At 36.3% G+C, this 19163-nt stretch overlaps 1 protein-coding gene across 1 annotated transcript in view; it reads right to left on the reverse strand.

Annotated features, from left to right (window-relative positions):
• Positions 1 to 19163, reverse strand: part of LOC132122918 (serine/threonine-protein kinase D2-like) — a 32763-nt gene that overhangs the window by 5948 nt on the left and 7652 nt on the right. The window contains exons 2-10 of the mRNA XM_059533423.1: positions 8262 to 8400; positions 6656 to 6787; positions 6291 to 6487; positions 5475 to 5658; positions 3813 to 3881; positions 3522 to 3684; positions 2556 to 2667; positions 1618 to 1695; positions 353 to 665 (exon numbers count right to left, since the gene is read on the reverse strand). Coding sequence (XP_059389406.1) covers positions 353 to 665; positions 1618 to 1695; positions 2556 to 2667; positions 3522 to 3684; positions 3813 to 3881; positions 5475 to 5658; positions 6291 to 6487; positions 6656 to 6787; positions 8262 to 8400 — 1387 coding nt within the window. The remainder of the gene's footprint in view (positions 1 to 352; positions 666 to 1617; positions 1696 to 2555; positions 2668 to 3521; positions 3685 to 3812; positions 3882 to 5474; positions 5659 to 6290; positions 6488 to 6655; positions 6788 to 8261; positions 8401 to 19163) is intronic.

A 19163-nucleotide genomic window follows, 5' to 3' on the forward strand; every position in this document is an offset into this window, starting at 1 on the left:
AACTTTTTTAAATGTCTTTACATACGTTTTTACATACATTTTCTTGCAGCTATTCATTTGAAATGCACTGAGATTAAAGTATCTGAATTTTAAATTAATACAGTTAAATAAAATAAAATAAAAATGCATTGATTGACTGATCGATCAATCGATTGATTCATTTTATTTTATTTTAATTAGCCCAAATTTAAAAAAAAAATGACCATCAAATGAGCATCATATTATACAGTATCATCGTATCATAGCATCAAAATATCTAACTAAATTTGCTTAGTTTTCTTAACAGTGGCATTACCCCATTACGATTATATATGCAGCATCACACCTTTCTTCCAGAATTAAGCTCACTTACGGTGAGGAGTGTGACCTTCTGCTGGAGGGTTGTCTTGAAAGATGACTGGCATGAGGGCTTGACGTATAGCAGTCTCCCATCCTTTGGCGAACTCTCGCCCCACCCCGCTATTGGGTGCAACACAGCTGGGGCTGGCGGAGATGGGCAGACCAGACACACTGGATGAGGGGGACGGGGTGGTGTTGGGGTCCTCACCAACGAAGTAGATCATGGTACCCGTCATGATCTCAAAGCAATGGGGGCTTGTGCCGAGAGGGACGAGAGAGAAATCACCTGCCGGACGGACCTGAAGGATTTCTGAGAGCGGAATCTCCTATGGAGGGAGACAAGGGGCACATTAGACCCTCAATCATGCAGACAATATGCGGAGCGGTTAATATCAAAGCAGGATCAAGGTTAACGCCAATGTGAGTAGAGATAATTAACTGAAATGACACATCAAATCACCAGGTTATTCTATATGTGTAGTCAACCGAATGGCCAAATAGCTTGTGTAAACCATTCATAATGCATAATTTCATGAACCCAAAATAGTCATGCTTCACCTGTCACTGTGAATGCATAAAGCATTGTATAATGTGGCATTTCCACACTCACATTCATGTGCAATTTAGCTAACAATGTCTATAAACTATGGAAGCTTTTTTTCCACCATGGGATAAAAAAAAATAAAAAAATTAATACAAATTAAATAATAATAATAATAATAATTGAACATTATTATTAATAATAACAATAATTAAATAATATATATAACTAATATATAATATATAATATAACTAAATAAATTTTATCTCACAATTCTGATTTTTTTTCTTGCCAATCTGAAAAACAATTGCAAGATATAAGTTTAGAACTGTGAGATGTTGTTCTTTTTTGACCTTTAAATTCCAAGTTTACATTTCACAATTCTTTCTTCTTTTCCCGTCATGTAATAAAAAATATTAAAAAGTTATTGTGACTTTTTTTTTATCTCACAATTCTGAGTTTATATGTCACAAGTCTGACTTTTTCTCTGAATTGCAAGATATAAACCGGGAATTTACATTATCATTACTGTGAGTTTACATCCTTGCAATTCGATTTTTGTTTCTGTTTATATCTCTCAATTCTGACTCTTTTTTTTTGTCTCTCAGGATTGCAAGAAAAAAGTAGGAATTATGAGATATAACTCAGAATTGTCAGAATAAAATTTATTTTCTCATGGCGGAAATGGCCTTCCATAATAAACAGTCATTAAACAATAAAAGAAAGGGAGATTCTACCTTGTAGTATTTGTTGGTGGTGTCGTTTTGAAACAGGATGATGCATTTGCAGTCCAGGCGCCAGTAGTGTTTCTTCCTCTGTTGGAGGTTGGGGTGACAGGTCAGAGGTCATAAATCAACAAGAAGTTGGTGTGGGGGTCAGCTTCACCCCAGCAGACAGGAGGAAGAAATTGAAGGGTACACAGAACTGAAGAGAAGAGCAGGACGCAAGAGAAAAACCAGGAGGAAAGTTAGAAAGAAAAGGCTAAAGAGGAGTTAAATTTAACAGGAGGCCGAGAACAAGTCAATATGTCTATGTTGAGAAAAAGCCTCAACTAATCTTTCCCCATTCTTGGTGAAAACACTCGTCTAGAAGCACTATGAGTGACATTTACTGCTATTCATTTCTACAAATCAATATCCACTCCTGCAGGGGACGCTCAGAATAGCCTGTGATTTAAAAGCTGAAGATTTGCTGATGTTATAGCGCAAGTGTGCAGATTGATGCAGAACACATACAGAAATATCAATAGGGTGTTTGGAAGTGAGGTAAGGATAGTATAAAGACTAGACAGAAAACTCTGGCTTTGTTGAAAGGAATAGTTCATGCAAAAGTGTCTTCATTTACTCATCTTTCTATAGTTGTAGAAAACTCAAAACTTAAGGCTCAACTAAATAAACTTTATTTTATATTTATTTTAAGTGGTACATACGACTAGCGCACTATATTACTAGGCAGGATTATAATTAGAGCCAAATTACAGAAAATTAAACCGTTAAATAAATAAATCAATCAATAAATGCAGAAACGTATTCAAATGAGATCATTGACGACGGGTTGGTTGCAAGAGTCACTAATAGATATGTATAGACTATGAGTGTCTTTTGAAGTAATTATCAAATTGGCAAAAAGAGTGAGCAAATGATGTTAGAATTCAGCCAGCAGTCAGAGGAAGTACCAGTGTGTCCTTGTTGCTGTAGTGAACCATCCAGCCTTCCTTGATGGCTGTGCTAGAGCGACGTGTGGTCTGCCTGATCGACTGCACCACTCTCATCAGAGGAATATTAGCACTGCGGAAACATCACAGCACACAAGTCAGAAATCATGAGATCTTTTAAGAGAATCCAAGTGTGTTTTAGCTTCCTTATGCAGGGCTTTGAGCTCTTTTGTGGAGTGTCATTACTCGTGTTTCACTCTGTATTTGCAAGTGGAACGCTCTACCGGGTGAGCAATCGAGCAAGTTTACTATGCCAGAAAATCCATATTTAATGGAGCTGGTTAGGTAGTGCAAAAAATTTTTATGTATTAGATTACAAATCACAAACTGTAGTAAAAGTGTTTTGAGGTCATGACAGTGATGTTCAAGGAACCATGTAAAAATAAGCCTTTATTCAATCTGCCCCTGTATTCAGAATATGTGCGAAAAGGAACAAAAGTCGTTGCTGTTTTATTGTCGCTAGTGTTCATTTCAGCTGAAAACTCTAGTGAAATGTAGATATACAGTAGGTGCATTTTTGCATAAATGTAGGCAGTCACGTATTTCCAATCAGCCTGAGTTGCATAAAACTATATTATTATGCTTTCAAATTTTGTTGGAAAGTGACGTGACATACAGCCAAGTTTGGTGACCCACACTCAGAATTCATGCTCTGCAATTAACCCATCCAAAGTACACACACACACCATGAACACACACCCGGAGCAGTGGGCAGCCATTCATGCTGCGGCGTCCGGGAGCAGTTGGAGCTTCGGTGCCTTGCTCAAGGGCCCCTCAGTCGTTGTATTGACGGCCTGGGACTCGAACCCACAACCTTAGGGTTAAGAGTCAAACTCTCTAACCACTATGCCACGACTTCCATGTCTGCTGTGACTAGGCCTTAATTTTGTCTGTGTGTCTGTATGTCTAAAACCTGCTAAAAACTACCTCTGCTCTCCACTGGCTCCGTCCTGGTTGCTGTCTGGGGAGAAAGACCCAGGGATACTGCAGGCCTCATCTGAGTCGTCCATCAGAGATGACTTGTCAGTGTCAGAATACTCATTACTGTAGTCCATCGGCACCTCCGTGTCTGTGCTTGGACTTAATATGTCTGAGAGAGAGAGACAGATGGGAAAGAGGTCAAAAAAATCCACACGCAAACTGTATGAAGTGACAAACAATAATTACATGTTTCAGTAATGTCCATCATGTCAACATTGTTTCTCTCACACTCATTACCAAGAGTCTCCCCTAAGCAGTCATTTGGGACCTTGTATGCACATCGCTTGTGGCAGTTGAACTTGCAGTCTTTAAAAAGAAGAGAGAGAGAGAAAGAGAGTCATAAATCAAATATTAATAGTTATATCAAAGCAATATAGGTTTTGATTAAGTTAATATAGAATACACATCTTTTAAATGAACCCCCTTAGCATTTCTGTAAAATTGGCCTAAAACGCCCAAAAAGGCATACCCAAAGTAATAGTAAATAGAGTAAAAACAGTAATATTGTGAAATATTATTATGATTTAAAATCTGTTTTCTGTTTATATGTTTTAAAACGTTTAAAAAAAAATATTTTTGTTGTGGTAAAGCTGGATTTTCAGATGATTTGCTAAGAAGCATGTCTCAATAATATTCATCTTGAAAAGTGTCTGCTTTTTATTCATTCACTCATTTATTTGGGGAAAGGTGATGCATTTTTTAAGGAGAATAGAAAGTTCAAAACTGTCACTTTTGATCAGCTCAATGAATAAAAGTATTAACTAATTATATATATATATATATATATATATAACATACTGACCTCCAATTTTGACCTCCAGTGTCTGTATTACTATGTTTACTTATTTGTAGATTATTTTAATCTAAACTACAAGCAAGATAATAACATAATTTCAACTCAAATCAACATGCAATTTCAGCTCAAATCAATATTTCATGTCCATGTATTTATTTATTTAGTGAGTAGCCACATAATAAGCAGAATAATGTCCCGTTACCCAATCATTACCACAAACTAAATGTGACCCTGGACCCAAAAAAAAAAAGCAACACAATGTCAATTTAAATGTGTTCAAAATTTGCTAAATGTATATGGACAAGTACATCATAAATTCATGTACCAAACCCCCTTTTTTGTCTTATCCGAAAATCACTACGGTACATTTATAACGAGTGATTATTTTTGGCCTGTTTGGGTCGTCACCGCTGCGGAATAACATATACCTGTGTGAATCGCCATATACAGTACATAAACTTGGAGAAGTAGTTCCGGTTAGAATGTTCTTCCGCAGAATGCATGCACTTCTGTTTATTAACCACTAGAGCGCCAAAATTTACATGCTATAAGTAGCTGGGGTGTATTTGTTGCAATAGCCAAAAATACATTGTATGGGTCAAAATTATTGACTTTTCTTTTATGCCAAAAATTATTAGGATATTAAGAAAAGATCAGGTTCCATAAAGATATTTTGTAAATTTCCTACTGTATCCTAAACATATCACTTTTTATTAGTAATATGCATTGCTAAGAACTCTAAATTTTTATTTTTTTTATTTTATTTTTTTGGTTTTTGCACCCTCCAAATTTTCGATTCCAAATTTTCGAATAGTTGTACAGTATCTCGGACAAATATTGTCCTATCCTAACAAACCATACATCAATTGAAAGCTTATTTATTCAGCTTTCAGATGATGTATAACTCTCGATTTTGAAAAATCGACACATGTTTTGTGGTCCAAGATCACAAATGTGATCACCTTGTCATTACATTCTTGTAGTATATGTCATTATGCAGGTAAATGAGGAATTCACGAATCCAACATGAACAAATCCCTTTCCTAGTTGTTTTTAGTACCAATCTGTAAGTCAGGATGGATTATTGAGCAGAACTGTCAGACCTTTGCACTGGAGTCCCTGGCGGAAGAGTCCTCTCAGCAGTCTCTTGCAGTACTGACACACAGTGGGACGCGTGTACGAGTGAACGGCAAATGTGTGCGGGACCTTCACTTTAGTCATGAGGATCTTGTCCAGGTGGACGGGCCGCCCGGTGTAGAAGCGCCTGGCCTCACTGGGGGTGCGGGGCTGCAGAAAGATCGACATGATGTTTACAAATCAACTTAAAATGCTGATTTGGTTCTCAAAAACTTTTTTTTAAAACTTTATTCATACTGACTGCAGTAATGGCTGTTAAAAATTCAGCTTTGCCATGTAATAATATTTAAATAAATTCAGCCTTTGCTAAGCTTAAGAGATTTCTTTCAACAACAACAACAACAACAACAAAAAAAACATAAAACAATAAATAAATAAATACGTACAAAACTGAATTATTCCAAACGTTTGACTGCCAGTCATATACATAAATTAATAAATAAATATTTTTTAATTTTAAAAACAGAACTACAAATATGTACAATTTTCCTTAAATTAAAATTAAATTAAATTAAATTTATGCATCTAGCAGACGCTTTTTTCCAAAGTGACTTACAGTACATTCAGGCTAACATTTTTTACCTAACATGTGTTCCCTGGGAATTGAACCCACAACCCTTTGCACTGCTAACGCAATGCTCAAGCACTGAGCCAAAGCAACATGTAGCCATTTAGCAATTTCTTATTTTACAGCAAGGCTTTATTTATTTTTTTACTCAAGAACATATAGTATGTTTTTGACTCAAAAATTTGTAAAACATGGAATTGAATGTGTGCTGTACCATCTGGGTGTGCGATCGGATGAGACTGGCTTCTTCAGACGTCACGCTGCTGTTGAGACTACTGAGGGACTCTGCAGTGGACAGACGCAGAGACTGACTGCTGGTGAGGGACGTGGTGGACAGACGCCGCTTCCTCGCCCCGCTGCAGTTATTGGGAATACTAAAAGCACAGCGTTTGTGGTAATTCAGTCCACAGCCTGCAGGGGGAGACAGTGAGAGGGCAAAACAATTGGACACTGTGGACATTTATCACAATTATGTGATGGAGCCAGTTGGGTCATGGAAAATATATGAAGTTCTAGCTATGATTGAATGAAACCAAGTACAGAATGAAGAACATAAATTGTGAAAGACAGAGTCCCCACCATCACATTTGAGTCCTTGACGCACCAGGCCGAAAAGCATCTCGCCGCAGTGATCGCAGAATGCCGGCGCACGATACGAGTGCACGTTTAACGCGTGAGGGCGAATCTGGAAGTCCTCGGATGTAGCAGCAGCTGCAGAACACAGAACAAAATCACAAAAAGGAAACATCAGTGCTAACTGCTCTGTCTTCATTCAAACCCTCTTTGGGGTTTCTGCAGGTTATATGAAGGTACATTTAAGACATTTTAATACATTTCAAGAACAAGTATATCAAATTTGAGTAATAAATTGAAGGAAACTTTAAACATTTTCCAATAAGCTTACTGTACGGTCTTTAAAATATTTGTCAGGTATTGAGTCTTGATCTGAAAATAATGATTTTCAGCATTTGAAGCCGTGTGAGCTGGAGTCTGAGATATATTATCTCCCATCTCTATCAAAGCTGTTATTTCAACATGCTCTCAAAACACTTCAGTGCTGATTACATTTGATCTTCCACTTTGGCTCTCAGACATCAGGCTCACACACATAAACAATTGGAGCTTTGTGAGTGTCTCCATTAGATAAAATGAACTGAAAGAGACGTTGATATGATCTAGGTCACATCCTTTGCAGGTCCGTGACGTGACTTCTTGTTAAAAGTTATTGTTCAGATTTTGGTTGTTTACATTATAGACATTATTTAACATAACATTATATAAAACCACCAGGAAATTACTTTGTGGTATATAATGTACTATTGATTCATATCACTTTAGTACTTCACTGTGATTTCAAAGTTACAAGAATACAAAAACTTTACATTTATGTTCCATCGCTTTCTTGAAAATTATTGAAAATGTGCTACGCTATATATATATATCTGAATCTTGTCAAATTTCATTTTAAAATCTTAATATGTATTCAGCATGAATTAAATAGGGCCACTTTTTTTGGAAATTTACATTATCCCCAGATGCATTTACTAATTCTTATTATGATTAATCATTAATGATGTTTTAGTATTATTTATATCCTATTATGGCATTTATTAATATTTAGAAATGTATTTTGTGATTTTGTAATTTATATATATATATATATATATATATATATATATATATATATATACATACATACATACATACATACACATACATATATATATACATATATATATATACAGTATGTGTGTGTGTGTGTGTGTGTGTGTGTGTGTGTGTGTGTGTGTGTGTGTGTGTGTGTGTGTGTGTGTGTGTGTGTGTGTGTATGATTTATTTCAGTTTGTTGCCAAGGCATAATTTATATTTAGGATTTATATTTTATTTCAGTCTTATTTAAATTAATGAAATTCAATTCAATTATTATTATTATTATTATTAAATATTTTTTACATGTTAAAGACTATAACAATATGTACTACAATGTATAATTGCATTGTATACAAAAAGATTTATTTAAATTGCTGTAATGAGGGGGGAGAATTAAATAATAACAAATAAAAAAAAGTTCTCCACAGGCCAGTGGTCGCTGTCATTCATTTCAGCAAAAATCATCATATCCTAATCAAAAATGACTTTGTTGCTGCGAATTTCAACATCTTTTGAGTTATACTAATCGACTTGCCTGACAAAACAACTTCCACCAGGTCCCCTTCCTGGATGTCCGACACAGCCTTGACCAGCTGCAGGATGTTACTGCTGCCGGTGTCATGCTTGAAGAGGAGGATCTTGTCATAGATCCCATAAAAGCCACATTCAGGAAACTGGACAAAACAAAGAAAGAAAGAAACATTGATTAGCTTCATTTATAAGCTTTCTACACATATCAACTACACTCTGCTAATGTAATATTTCTCTTTTCCTGTTGTTAACTTTCACCGCATTACAGCAGCTCATCAGAACAACAACATCCTTAAATTTTTTGTCTCATGGACAAACATGGAGAATCCAACTTTGAGATCAGCTAATAATATTGGTGTTCCTCTTGTTAATATAGAGCCATCTGCTAGGGTTTCTGATGGTGGCACTTTTGCAGGTGTACCCATCAGGGGATCCCCTCTCTTATTTGTGCAAGTGTTGCAGCTCAAGATGGGGCGGGCGTGTTCTTTGCTTCTGCCAGCTGCATTTTGAAGATTTCCTGTTGTTGCAGAGAAGAGCTTTAGATTTTCATAGCTCTGATGTGTCGAGAGCCGCCATAAGACCTTCGAGCGGATTTAGAGGTTTTATGTTGTTTGTGTTGTTTAAGGAGATCAAATTTTCCCTAAACTTTTGAAGTTAAAAAGTTCTAAACAATTTGTAAACATAACACAAACAACATAACCAGAAACTTCTCTTACATCCAAAACATTCATTTATTGAAATGATGCATGAAAAATGGTTTGTTATGACTTTTTCGTCTTTTTAATGTCAGATTAATGCACATGACAGCCCACATTTATGCCAACAACGCCTATTCAGTGTTCAGAAACTTGACTCGCTCAGTCAGTCATGTTGAAGTAATAAGGAGGCAGTAGAATAGATACTATTATTCATAAACATGAGAAGTAGTAGAAGTAGATCTTATTCTAGTAAGTATATAACTAACAAAAACAAACATAGGTAAGTTTTGCCAAAGTTATGTTTTGACATTACCTTTACCATTAAACATATTACTGGTTTTGTCCAGAAACTAAGATTCTGTCATCATTTACTTACACTCTTGTTATTCCAAACCAGTTTGAGTGACTTTCTTCTGAGGAACAAAAAATGAGTTATTTTGAAAAACTCTGGGGTTTTTAGTCCATACAATGAATGTCAAAGTGGTCCGATGTTGTTTGGACCCCAGAGGCTTTCAAATGATCTTCGTATGTTCCACAGAAGAAATAAAGTCATACACATTTGAATGAGATTCGAGTGAGTAAATGATGACAGAATTTGAATTTTGGGGGTGAATTGAATCTTCAACTGTAATTCAAAATGTGTGTTGTTTTGTGTCACAGTGTGTTCAGGCTTAGCAAAGAGGCTGAAATTGAAAAATGGTTTTCTACAAACTTGAGTGAATCCAACAGAAAACCCATAGCCCATGAGAAAATGCGTTTTTAAAAACATATGGCAATGTTGAACCAACAAAAATAATTTACATCCAACACCTTTTGATCACCAAGCAGGTAGAGCAACAGAAGACGCAAAGGAGCAGCTCTCTGATGAACATCTTGCACGGGGAGTCAAACGCAATGTAGCTCAGAAAATATTGTGCTAATTAATATGAGAGCTGGTGGGGTGGATTTGGTTGGTTGCCTTTCATTTCGAGCTGACAGCTGTGACCGTGATGTGATATAAACCTGAGAGCCAGTCAGGTGAGATACCCGAGCACTTCTGCATTACAGTCGTCGTCTGCCAATCATTGTAGACTGAAATCCCTCTTGGCACCGAGCAACTACCTGGTATGAGAAGATTAGCTACCTGAACAAGCCAACTTGGATCGAGTTTGAAATTAAAAAGCTGGGCATAGTCAATAGCATGACAAAGGTGCAGTGTTACATATAAGGGATGACAGAATAACAAGGATGAAAAAAAGATATAGCTTCCCAATACTGCAGGTCAAAGGATTGTGGGATGTAGGCTTGATAATGTCAGTCGAATGCAAAGGGACTTATCAGTGGAGAAGATCTCCTGAATACTTTATAATGTGCCATTCAACGCATTTCATACAACTCAGTGAGCCAGTTAGCGAACTTAGAATACCAAACCTGACCCTTGTTAAAGCCCCCTCATCTTGTGTCAATGTAGATGTGCAACTGGCACTGGAGAAAGTCAGTGGGATTTTCCACCATGGAACATGGAATCATGGCTGACATCATAGCGCACTGAAAAAAGCATTCATGTGTAAAGAATCTTGTAAATAAGTAAAGTCAGGTTTAAGGTTAAACCAGAATGGTATGCTGGTCTCACATCCAAGTACAAGGTGGAATTTGGTGGGATTTTCCAAAAAAGAAACTGATATTATGTAGTTTTGAACAAAATAAACTTCAAAGAATATTCGTTTAGGGCAGGGGTGTAGAATTCAGTTCTTGTAGGGCCAATGTCCTGTAGCATTGCCCTAATTAAACACACCTAAACCAATGTAATCAAGGTCTTCAGACTCACTAGAAACTTCTATGCAAGTGTGTTGGAGCTGGTTGAAGATAAACTCTGCAGGACAGTGGCACACCACAACTGGATTTTGACACATTTACAACCCTGCTCCTGGAGATCTACCATCATGTAGACTTAAGTTTCAAAACTGCTCCAACACATCTGCTTGTAATTTCAAGTAACAATGAACACCTTGATTAGCTGGTTCAGGTGTGTTTGATTGAGGATTGGTGTTGAAATCTGCAGGACGGTAACTCTGCAGAAGCAGGGTTGGAGACCCCTGGTTTAGAGTTTGTTTCTGGAGTTCAAACTGTTTGATAAAGTGGACTTTAGAAAAGTTTGCCCCAGCTGGTAAACACCTTAAAACTACCATTGGTCCATGGTAAATAATTAATAGTAAGGTGTGCTCTGGGGCTCATCTTCTTTGATATGTAAAGGCCCCAACAGATGGAATTTCAAACAAACTCATGCCAAAATGAAGTTTGTTTGACATTCACTATGGTAGTTTGAACCTACTTACTACTGGAAAACTTTACTTCAGCTGGTAAATACCTTTGAACTACATTTGAGCCATGGTAGTTATGTTATAGGTCCATAATAGGTATGTAAAACTGTAGGTTTGGCTCTGTGGCTCCACCATCCTTGATGTGGAAATCATCTCCGGTAAATTTCCATCAAAGTCAGATGCAAGTAAATATGTGAACACACAGGAAAGCTGCTTTATATTAGAAACTGAAGTTGTAATTCTAATTGAAAGCAACACTGATACTTTTTTCATCTTTAACATTCTAAAGCTGCTTGTTTAAAGCAATCTATTGTATAAAGTGCTCTATAAATAAATGTGACATGGCGTGACTTGACCGGAGTGCAGAGTTGCGCATATCAGTGCCTTAATGAAGGTTGCACAGTCCAGCGGGGGATAATGTTGATGTTGTGATACGAGCAAGGAAAACCATTTACAGTACAAGAGTGAGGAATGTGAGAACACAAAACCCATACATGACTTCAGAGAGCTTCAAAGCTCACTGCAGTTGCGGAAGACAGGAAGAGACAAACTGAGACAAAAGGAAAGAGAAAGAATATAGAAAATTACTATACTCCATACCCAAAAAAACACCTTTCCACCCATTTCCTGTTTTTCCCACCGCCAGAACCACCTAAGGATTCCCATGTGTTCCTTTCAGAGCACATGTCGCTAAACTCCACATCATCCAAAGGAAGAGATGGACCCTGGTCCCTGCATTAGCAACGGCAGATGCCTCTGGAGCGTTTTTAAGCGCGACATGTGAACAGCCCCTTGACAAGCTCTGATATGATTGGATGACAGTAAGGGGCTGCATCAATGAGCACTTTTGAAAAATAACTAATTACTTCAATTGTAAGTCTGCAGGTTAGTCAAATTAAATACTAAAAAGGTATTTACAAGAATTGTTTAAGGCACTTAGAAGTAAGTAAATGAAAATTTACCAACGCTATCTCACGACCAATTCGTACGTATTTTACGAGGTGGCTTATTTGTACGAATTTGTACGACCTCACTCGTACGATTTTTTTCGATTTGTCTAATCCCCAGTGACGGTTAGGTTTAGGGGCGGGGTTAGGTGTAGGTAATTCGTACAAATTCATACGAATTGTGCAACTCGTAAAATACGTACGATTTGGCAACAATCGTATGAATTTGTACGAGTGTGGCCGTACGAATTCGTACGAATAAGCCACCTTGTGAAAAATGTACGAATTGCCGTGAGATCGGGTTCAAATTTACATATACTAAACTGTTAATCTTTAGGGTTACATTTGTTGAATAACTAATATTTATTACACTCTCAGGGCATAAATGTCACTTTAAAAAGGGGCAGTACACATTTTTACCTTATTTACCCTTAAAGGGTGCATGTAAGTACCTTATAGGTACATTTTAGTACCTAAATGATGCATGTGAAAAGGTATCACCCCACTTTTTTCTAGATTATGAAGTCTATACATTTCTGCTTACAGTACATCACATGGAATTTATATGCATCACTGGTAATTGGACGCACAGGGATTGAAAATTTATTTTAGGTATGCTGTCTGCAAAATATTGAGTACTATTAAATTGTTTAATAAAAAAAAGCAGCCATAGCCCCATTTCATTTAAACTCAACAGGGACAAAAATGACAGCAAAACAATCAAATGACCTGACAAATAATCTTACAAATGTAAAACAGAATGTTTGTAGTTGAAGAGGTTTGCTCATGTCCAATAAACAAACCAGGCTCATTTGTAAACCTGAGGCAACATTTCTGTATTGATTGATATTTCCATTTCAAACTAAATAGAAAAATGATTTATGTACTTTACTACAAATTTATGTACTTTACTAGTCTAAAACAATACACTCAAATATAAGAGGAGTCATAAAATTGCCTGTATACTTTAACTAGCTACAACAAGAATAGCTACTTACAACTGTACAAACCCAGTGCTCGTTTTATTTGTCAATTAAAAAAGTTTTTCAGGATATTTTATAGTAAATGGACCAAACTGTCAGCCACAAAACACTCGGCTACATATGTATCCTCAATTGCTACTATGCATGTATGCACAGTGGCACAAACAATAGACGCTGGTGCAATCATATCTGCCATTCCCTGGGCTTTGCTTGGAGACAGCACAGTGTTTCTAAGGGTGCTTTGTGTTAATCAGGATCATGTTTCCCGCATGGTCTCAGGCGGCTGCGCCCATTATAACTCTGATGAATTATGAAAACCATTGCTCTCTTCTCTTCTCTTCTCTTCTCTTCTCTTCTCTTCTCTTCTCTTCTCTTCTCTTCTCCCTTTGAAAACACAGTGGCAGTCTATACAAACACCTTTGACAACATCCGTTAGGACTTTAACCCCGTCTTGTCTCATCAGACTTGAGTACTGAAAAAAAAAAACTATAAATAGCCAATGCCCCTGCTTAACATGTAATACTGGAAATCTCTGGACTGACCGAAAGCAATAAAAATGAGTGACATGTATTTTCTCTCCTCGTATTACCTATGAAGTGCCAATAAAGGGTGATCCCCAGTGCCCTCCAGGGATTTGGACTGATCTGGCAATAGCTTCTTCTAATGAAAATGTATCAAATAAACTGCACAGACGATTTCCCAATATGGCATTTTTTCCCTCTCAACTCAGACTATAAAACATATACTGAAGCTGAAACTCATAATATCTTGTCTCTATTGAGAAACTGTACATGAAAGTGAGTACAAAAAAAGTTTTGAAGTACATGAACATTTTGGTCTTTTGACACTAATAATAATAATCTATGTCTGTCAGTATGGACATACACTCACACATCCGTGTAGTTATTTATAGACCCCTTTAAACCACTTTGTGGCTTCATTCTGTGACTTGATCATGGTCACATGACCATGGTTTGACAATGTGAACGCAGTTTGGCCACAGCAGTTTTAGAATGAATGGTTGCAACACCATGACCCACATCAGTCTTTGATTATTCCCACACGCCAAGGCCTCGTTCTTACCAAACAAACTCCTTAATAATGGGGCAAGAAGTCACTTTTTCCTTAGACTTGTGTGCTATCCAAACATCAACTAATTGTAATGGAAATGCCCATTGCTTCAGTTCAAAACTCAAAGCCCTGCTTTAAAGTGTGAAACCAGAACCACGATCTGAATGGGGACTGATGATTTTTGAAAATTTATTTAATGTTTTTACTTGCTAAAAAGTATAAACTACCAATCGGATAACAGAAAACATGAAGTATATTGTGTAAAACAGATTATCCAGCAAAGTTTTGATCATGTCAATCATTTTGTGTATCAAATGTGAATATTTGATGGGAGTTAATATTTATTAACAAATAATTAAATAAAGAAATCTCCTGCAACCTCATCTACTGTTCTTCTCTGAGGTCGGGATTCTACTGTTGAGCCCCTCTACATTGGTGAAAGAAAAGGTGTGGCTGCATTAAAAAAAACAACATGGTTTCCAAACCGAGAGAGAACTGTATGACAACATGAGAATCTGTTTCGAAAATAGCAACAGAGAAGAGCGAAACATGAACTAATAGATGCAAGTTCCGCTTTTAATCGTCACCACCATTTCCTTTCATATATCTAGTGTGTACAATATGAACAGTTTATGTGGCTTTCATGCCCAGCACTGCTGCTTTATTTGAAAATGAGTTTGCACAGTCCTAAAAACAGCACAGGAGTCAAATGTTAAGCATGCATCATTTTGTGTATCTACCTCTCGGAGACGATTTCCTTTGATGGTGTGGTATGAATTTGATCTAGATGACACAGATAACAGTACTTTTAACAAGCAGATTAAACAGGTTATGAAATCTGTTATTCAAATGTAATCTTATTTGCAATACTATCTTTCAATCTATCAATGAACTAAAACAATGACCTGAGCTCTTTACAAATACAAGGCCTGAATATACTGTTACACAGACATCATTGATCAGTTGTAACAGACTCATCCACTGAATCATGCCAGAAGCTGTGAGTGCTTATATGACCTACTCAGATGGCAATATCATTGCTAAAGCTACTATTTGTGCAGTAATTATTACTACAGTCGAACAATGTTGTAATTAAATTTAATTTGAATTGTAATAAATCTGCCTTCAAGTGCACCTGAAATTCACACCACCGAGTCCGGCATCCGTTATTACGACATGTCACGCATTCTAGTTGGAAACATAACATAGGCATAGCTTAAATGCAGTAACGTGGGGTGAAATCTTGTCATGGGTAGGCTGTGACCTATCAATGTGTGGAATATATGTTCATATATTCATTCAGTTAATTTAGCAACCCAAGTTCATATCAGGCATCATCAGATCGCTGCCTGCATTCAGCAAAGTCAGTCATGTGAGGCTAATGCACAATCAAATACAATAATCAAATTAATGTACACATCTATCTTATGACTTATACAACAAACAAATGTTTTGTGCGGGACACAGAGAAGGAGGCGGCGCGGCAGCCTAGTCACTCCATCAAAATGCGCAAACGCGCACAGACAGCCACGGCGCACGCACACACGCACACACACACTTTTGGTCTGGTGACGGCGCACCAGGCTACAGTCAGAAAACATTGCGTCAGCAGTACAGCTTTAAAGTACAAAAACAGCTTATTCGCTCCTACAAACTGCTAGGCGCACACACCGACACGCAAGTATACTAGATGCTAGTATTCGGGAAGCGCACGGATTGAGTCAGAGCGAGTAGATCACGTGACATGAATGTTGATAATTCAAGACAGCATGAGAACTGACTGCGCATGCGCAAATCTACATAAACTACGTTCTATGGACCAAAGAGGCACCGCTCACCTCTGCCTCAATGGCCATGGCTTTTGAATTTCCTGCATGAAACAACGGTTTTTAGGAGCAAACAATGGCAAAATGAGTATATTATGTGTATTCCTGAAAATTTTTGTTACAAAAAATAATATTTGGAATAAAATTAATGCAATTAATAATGTGGTGAATTAATAAAGCTCTTGGAATTAATAAATGTAATGTCAACATTTCCTTTGGTGAGGCACTGCCTACCCTGCCTACCCTGACCGCACGTCCCTGCTTAAATGAGATGGAAGAACCATGCTGTGGACAGTAAATTCAAATGAATCCAAATTCAGAAAGATGAAAACTTATTTATACATGGCATCACAACTAAATGTTTATGTTATATAATGTAATGAAAATTAGCTGTTTTGTACATCAGACCTTAAAATTTTTTAAATACAGCATGTAAAATTAAATTAAATTTATGCATTTAGCAGACGCTTTTATCCAAAGCGACTTACAGTGCATTCAGGCTATCAGTTTTTACCTATCATGTGTTCCTGGGGAATCGAACCCACAACCTTGCGCTTGATAGCACAATGCTCTACCAAAAAAGAAAAATTACTTGCAAAATCTTTCATTATAATACACTAAACTTGCTGTCCACTTTCTGCTTATTATATACATATGGTAAATACATATTGTATATATATCTGATATCTGTTTTATAGATCAGTGTTTCCACAGTATTTCAGAAACTAGAGTATCATCAAGTTTCGCCACTCGTAAATATGATTTTGCGATGTCATTTATGCGCTCAATATTTTCAACTCTACTTTAGAGTAGGCACATACACTTCTATAAAGATTCAACCGTTTGTCAATCTGCATAAGTTTGATGCACAGAAATTTGGAAAAGAAAAAACAACACCACTATTGGTCTTTCTGTGTAGCTTGTGTTACTCTTACAATATAAATATTTAGTCTAATTTACATTTTCATATTTTTCCTTTTTTCCTGAAATCAACGTGCAATTATGAGTCTGAAAATATTACATTCATAAATTATTAATTAAATTTAATATTTCGACGATTAGTCTTTTTAGAAATATACTAAAGTGTACTTTACTATGCAAGGGTATGTATGAAACAAAAGAAGATTATTGTGCAAAGTGGCAGACCGGATTGAATGAATATTAGGAACAATGCCTGATTGTTCGCAACATACCAGTTTTGTTTCTAATCACTACAGTTTATATACTTACCATTTCCCAAAGATAACCTATTCAAAACCAGTTCTCTCGTAAGTATTTGTTCCATTGTGACCTTATGAAGTTAAATGAATGACGGAAACTCGACTGTGGTGTTTGTAGGATTTGGAGGTCAGGCATGCAAATGTTTTGACAGTGCTGCAAACAGCACTTGGAAGACGCATAGTAAAAATGCTATTCTTTAAAAATAACAATAAGAGTAGGCTAATACAACGCAATAATGTTTGAGACAACACCCTTGGCTGCAACTTCCTAAGCCTTCCACCGTCATCAGGTCATTGAAATAGCCTTCTGTTACCAGCTAAAACAAAAACTTCCCAGGGATTCTGGCAGGTATTGACGTGAAATGAAACGGAGCCATGGCAATTGCGGTGTAAAGACGTCAACGCGCTACACTCGTTAGCAGCCAACAACTGCTTGGCTCAGCACGGGAATTTCACAGGCCATTGTGTTTGTGCATGATGGAAGAAATGCTTTTAGCAAGTTGGCTTATTTTTAGGCCCTGTGATGTCATAGGACCTGCAAGCTGAGAAACATAACAGAACCGCCAAGTTTTTTTTTGCTCAGAGGCACGGCCCAACAACCTGAGTGTCAAGAGTGAATGAGAATTCCCCGTCACAAGAGATGACACAATAAACGAATGATGTCAGCAGCTGTTTCACAACAATAAACACAACGCTGAGGTCAGCTGGAACACAATAGGATAAAAGACTGAGCTTGGCTCTTCTAGGCTAACTCTTTTCTTCTATTCTTCCACCCTGCTCCACTTGTGCAACAGATAGTCCCCTATAATATACGCTAAAACACAAGAAACATGTATTGAAAGTGCACTTGACGTGTACTTCAAAAATTAAAAGTATTAAAATAAAAAAAAAAAACTGTGTTTCAATATCATATAATATTAATCTAATTAAATGGCCACTTTGAGTACACCTTTAGGAATTAAGTACACTTTTAAAATAAATTTCTAATCATTATGTTCTTGTCATGCTTTAAAGTTTGATGTGTATATGACTAACAAACTTAAGCGTGTAAAGTACTTGATTAAAAATTTAACTATTGTTATGCAATATTACATCAAGTTAATATATTTTAAATGTACTAAATTGCACCTTCATTGTTATAAATGTGTAATTACAAATATATTTTAATACATTGCAAATTTTAAATGAAAAGACATTAAAGTAAATTTTATTTTACCATAAGTGCTTGTCAGTACATTCAGCAATACACTTAAACCATATTTCAAAGGCAATACAAGTAATTATGAAATTACATATTAATGTACTTAAGTCCCATTTAAGCGGCCCAGAAACAATTTAACAATTTAATATAAATACAACTATAATATATTAAATTTTCATTTAATTGCAATTAACACGCAGTTACGTGAACAGAAACATTACATTTTATTTGCATTAGCATTACGTATATTCTTTACGTATATTATTTACATAATAAGAACTCTTTCTATAATTAAAGTTTGCTTCTTTTTTACAAGGTAAGATATAAGTACATTGTTTCATAAGGAAGCAACAGCAATAAAAGACAACATAAATCAAAGTTGTGTGGCTTTTAGCTTCTAGAAAAAAAAAATAATAATAATAATAAACTCCTAGGAGATATATGCAAAACATTTATGACTTAAGCATGTACAAATATAAAAATGAGTCTACTTGTCCAATAATGTCTACATGTGCTCTCTAGAATGAAAAATTATTCTTTCAAATCTCTCTAATTTACAAAGGACTAGCAATAGCATGTGGAAATTTATATTTCTGTTGGGCTGTAAGCTAAAGGCTTTTAGTTAATCAAAGTAAAAAGAGCCCTTCGATACGTGTCACC

The sequence above is a fragment of the Carassius carassius genome, chromosome 41 (assembly GCF_963082965.1).
Source record: "Carassius carassius chromosome 41, fCarCar2.1, whole genome shotgun sequence".
NCBI lineage: Eukaryota > Metazoa > Chordata > Actinopteri > Cypriniformes > Cyprinidae > Carassius > Carassius carassius.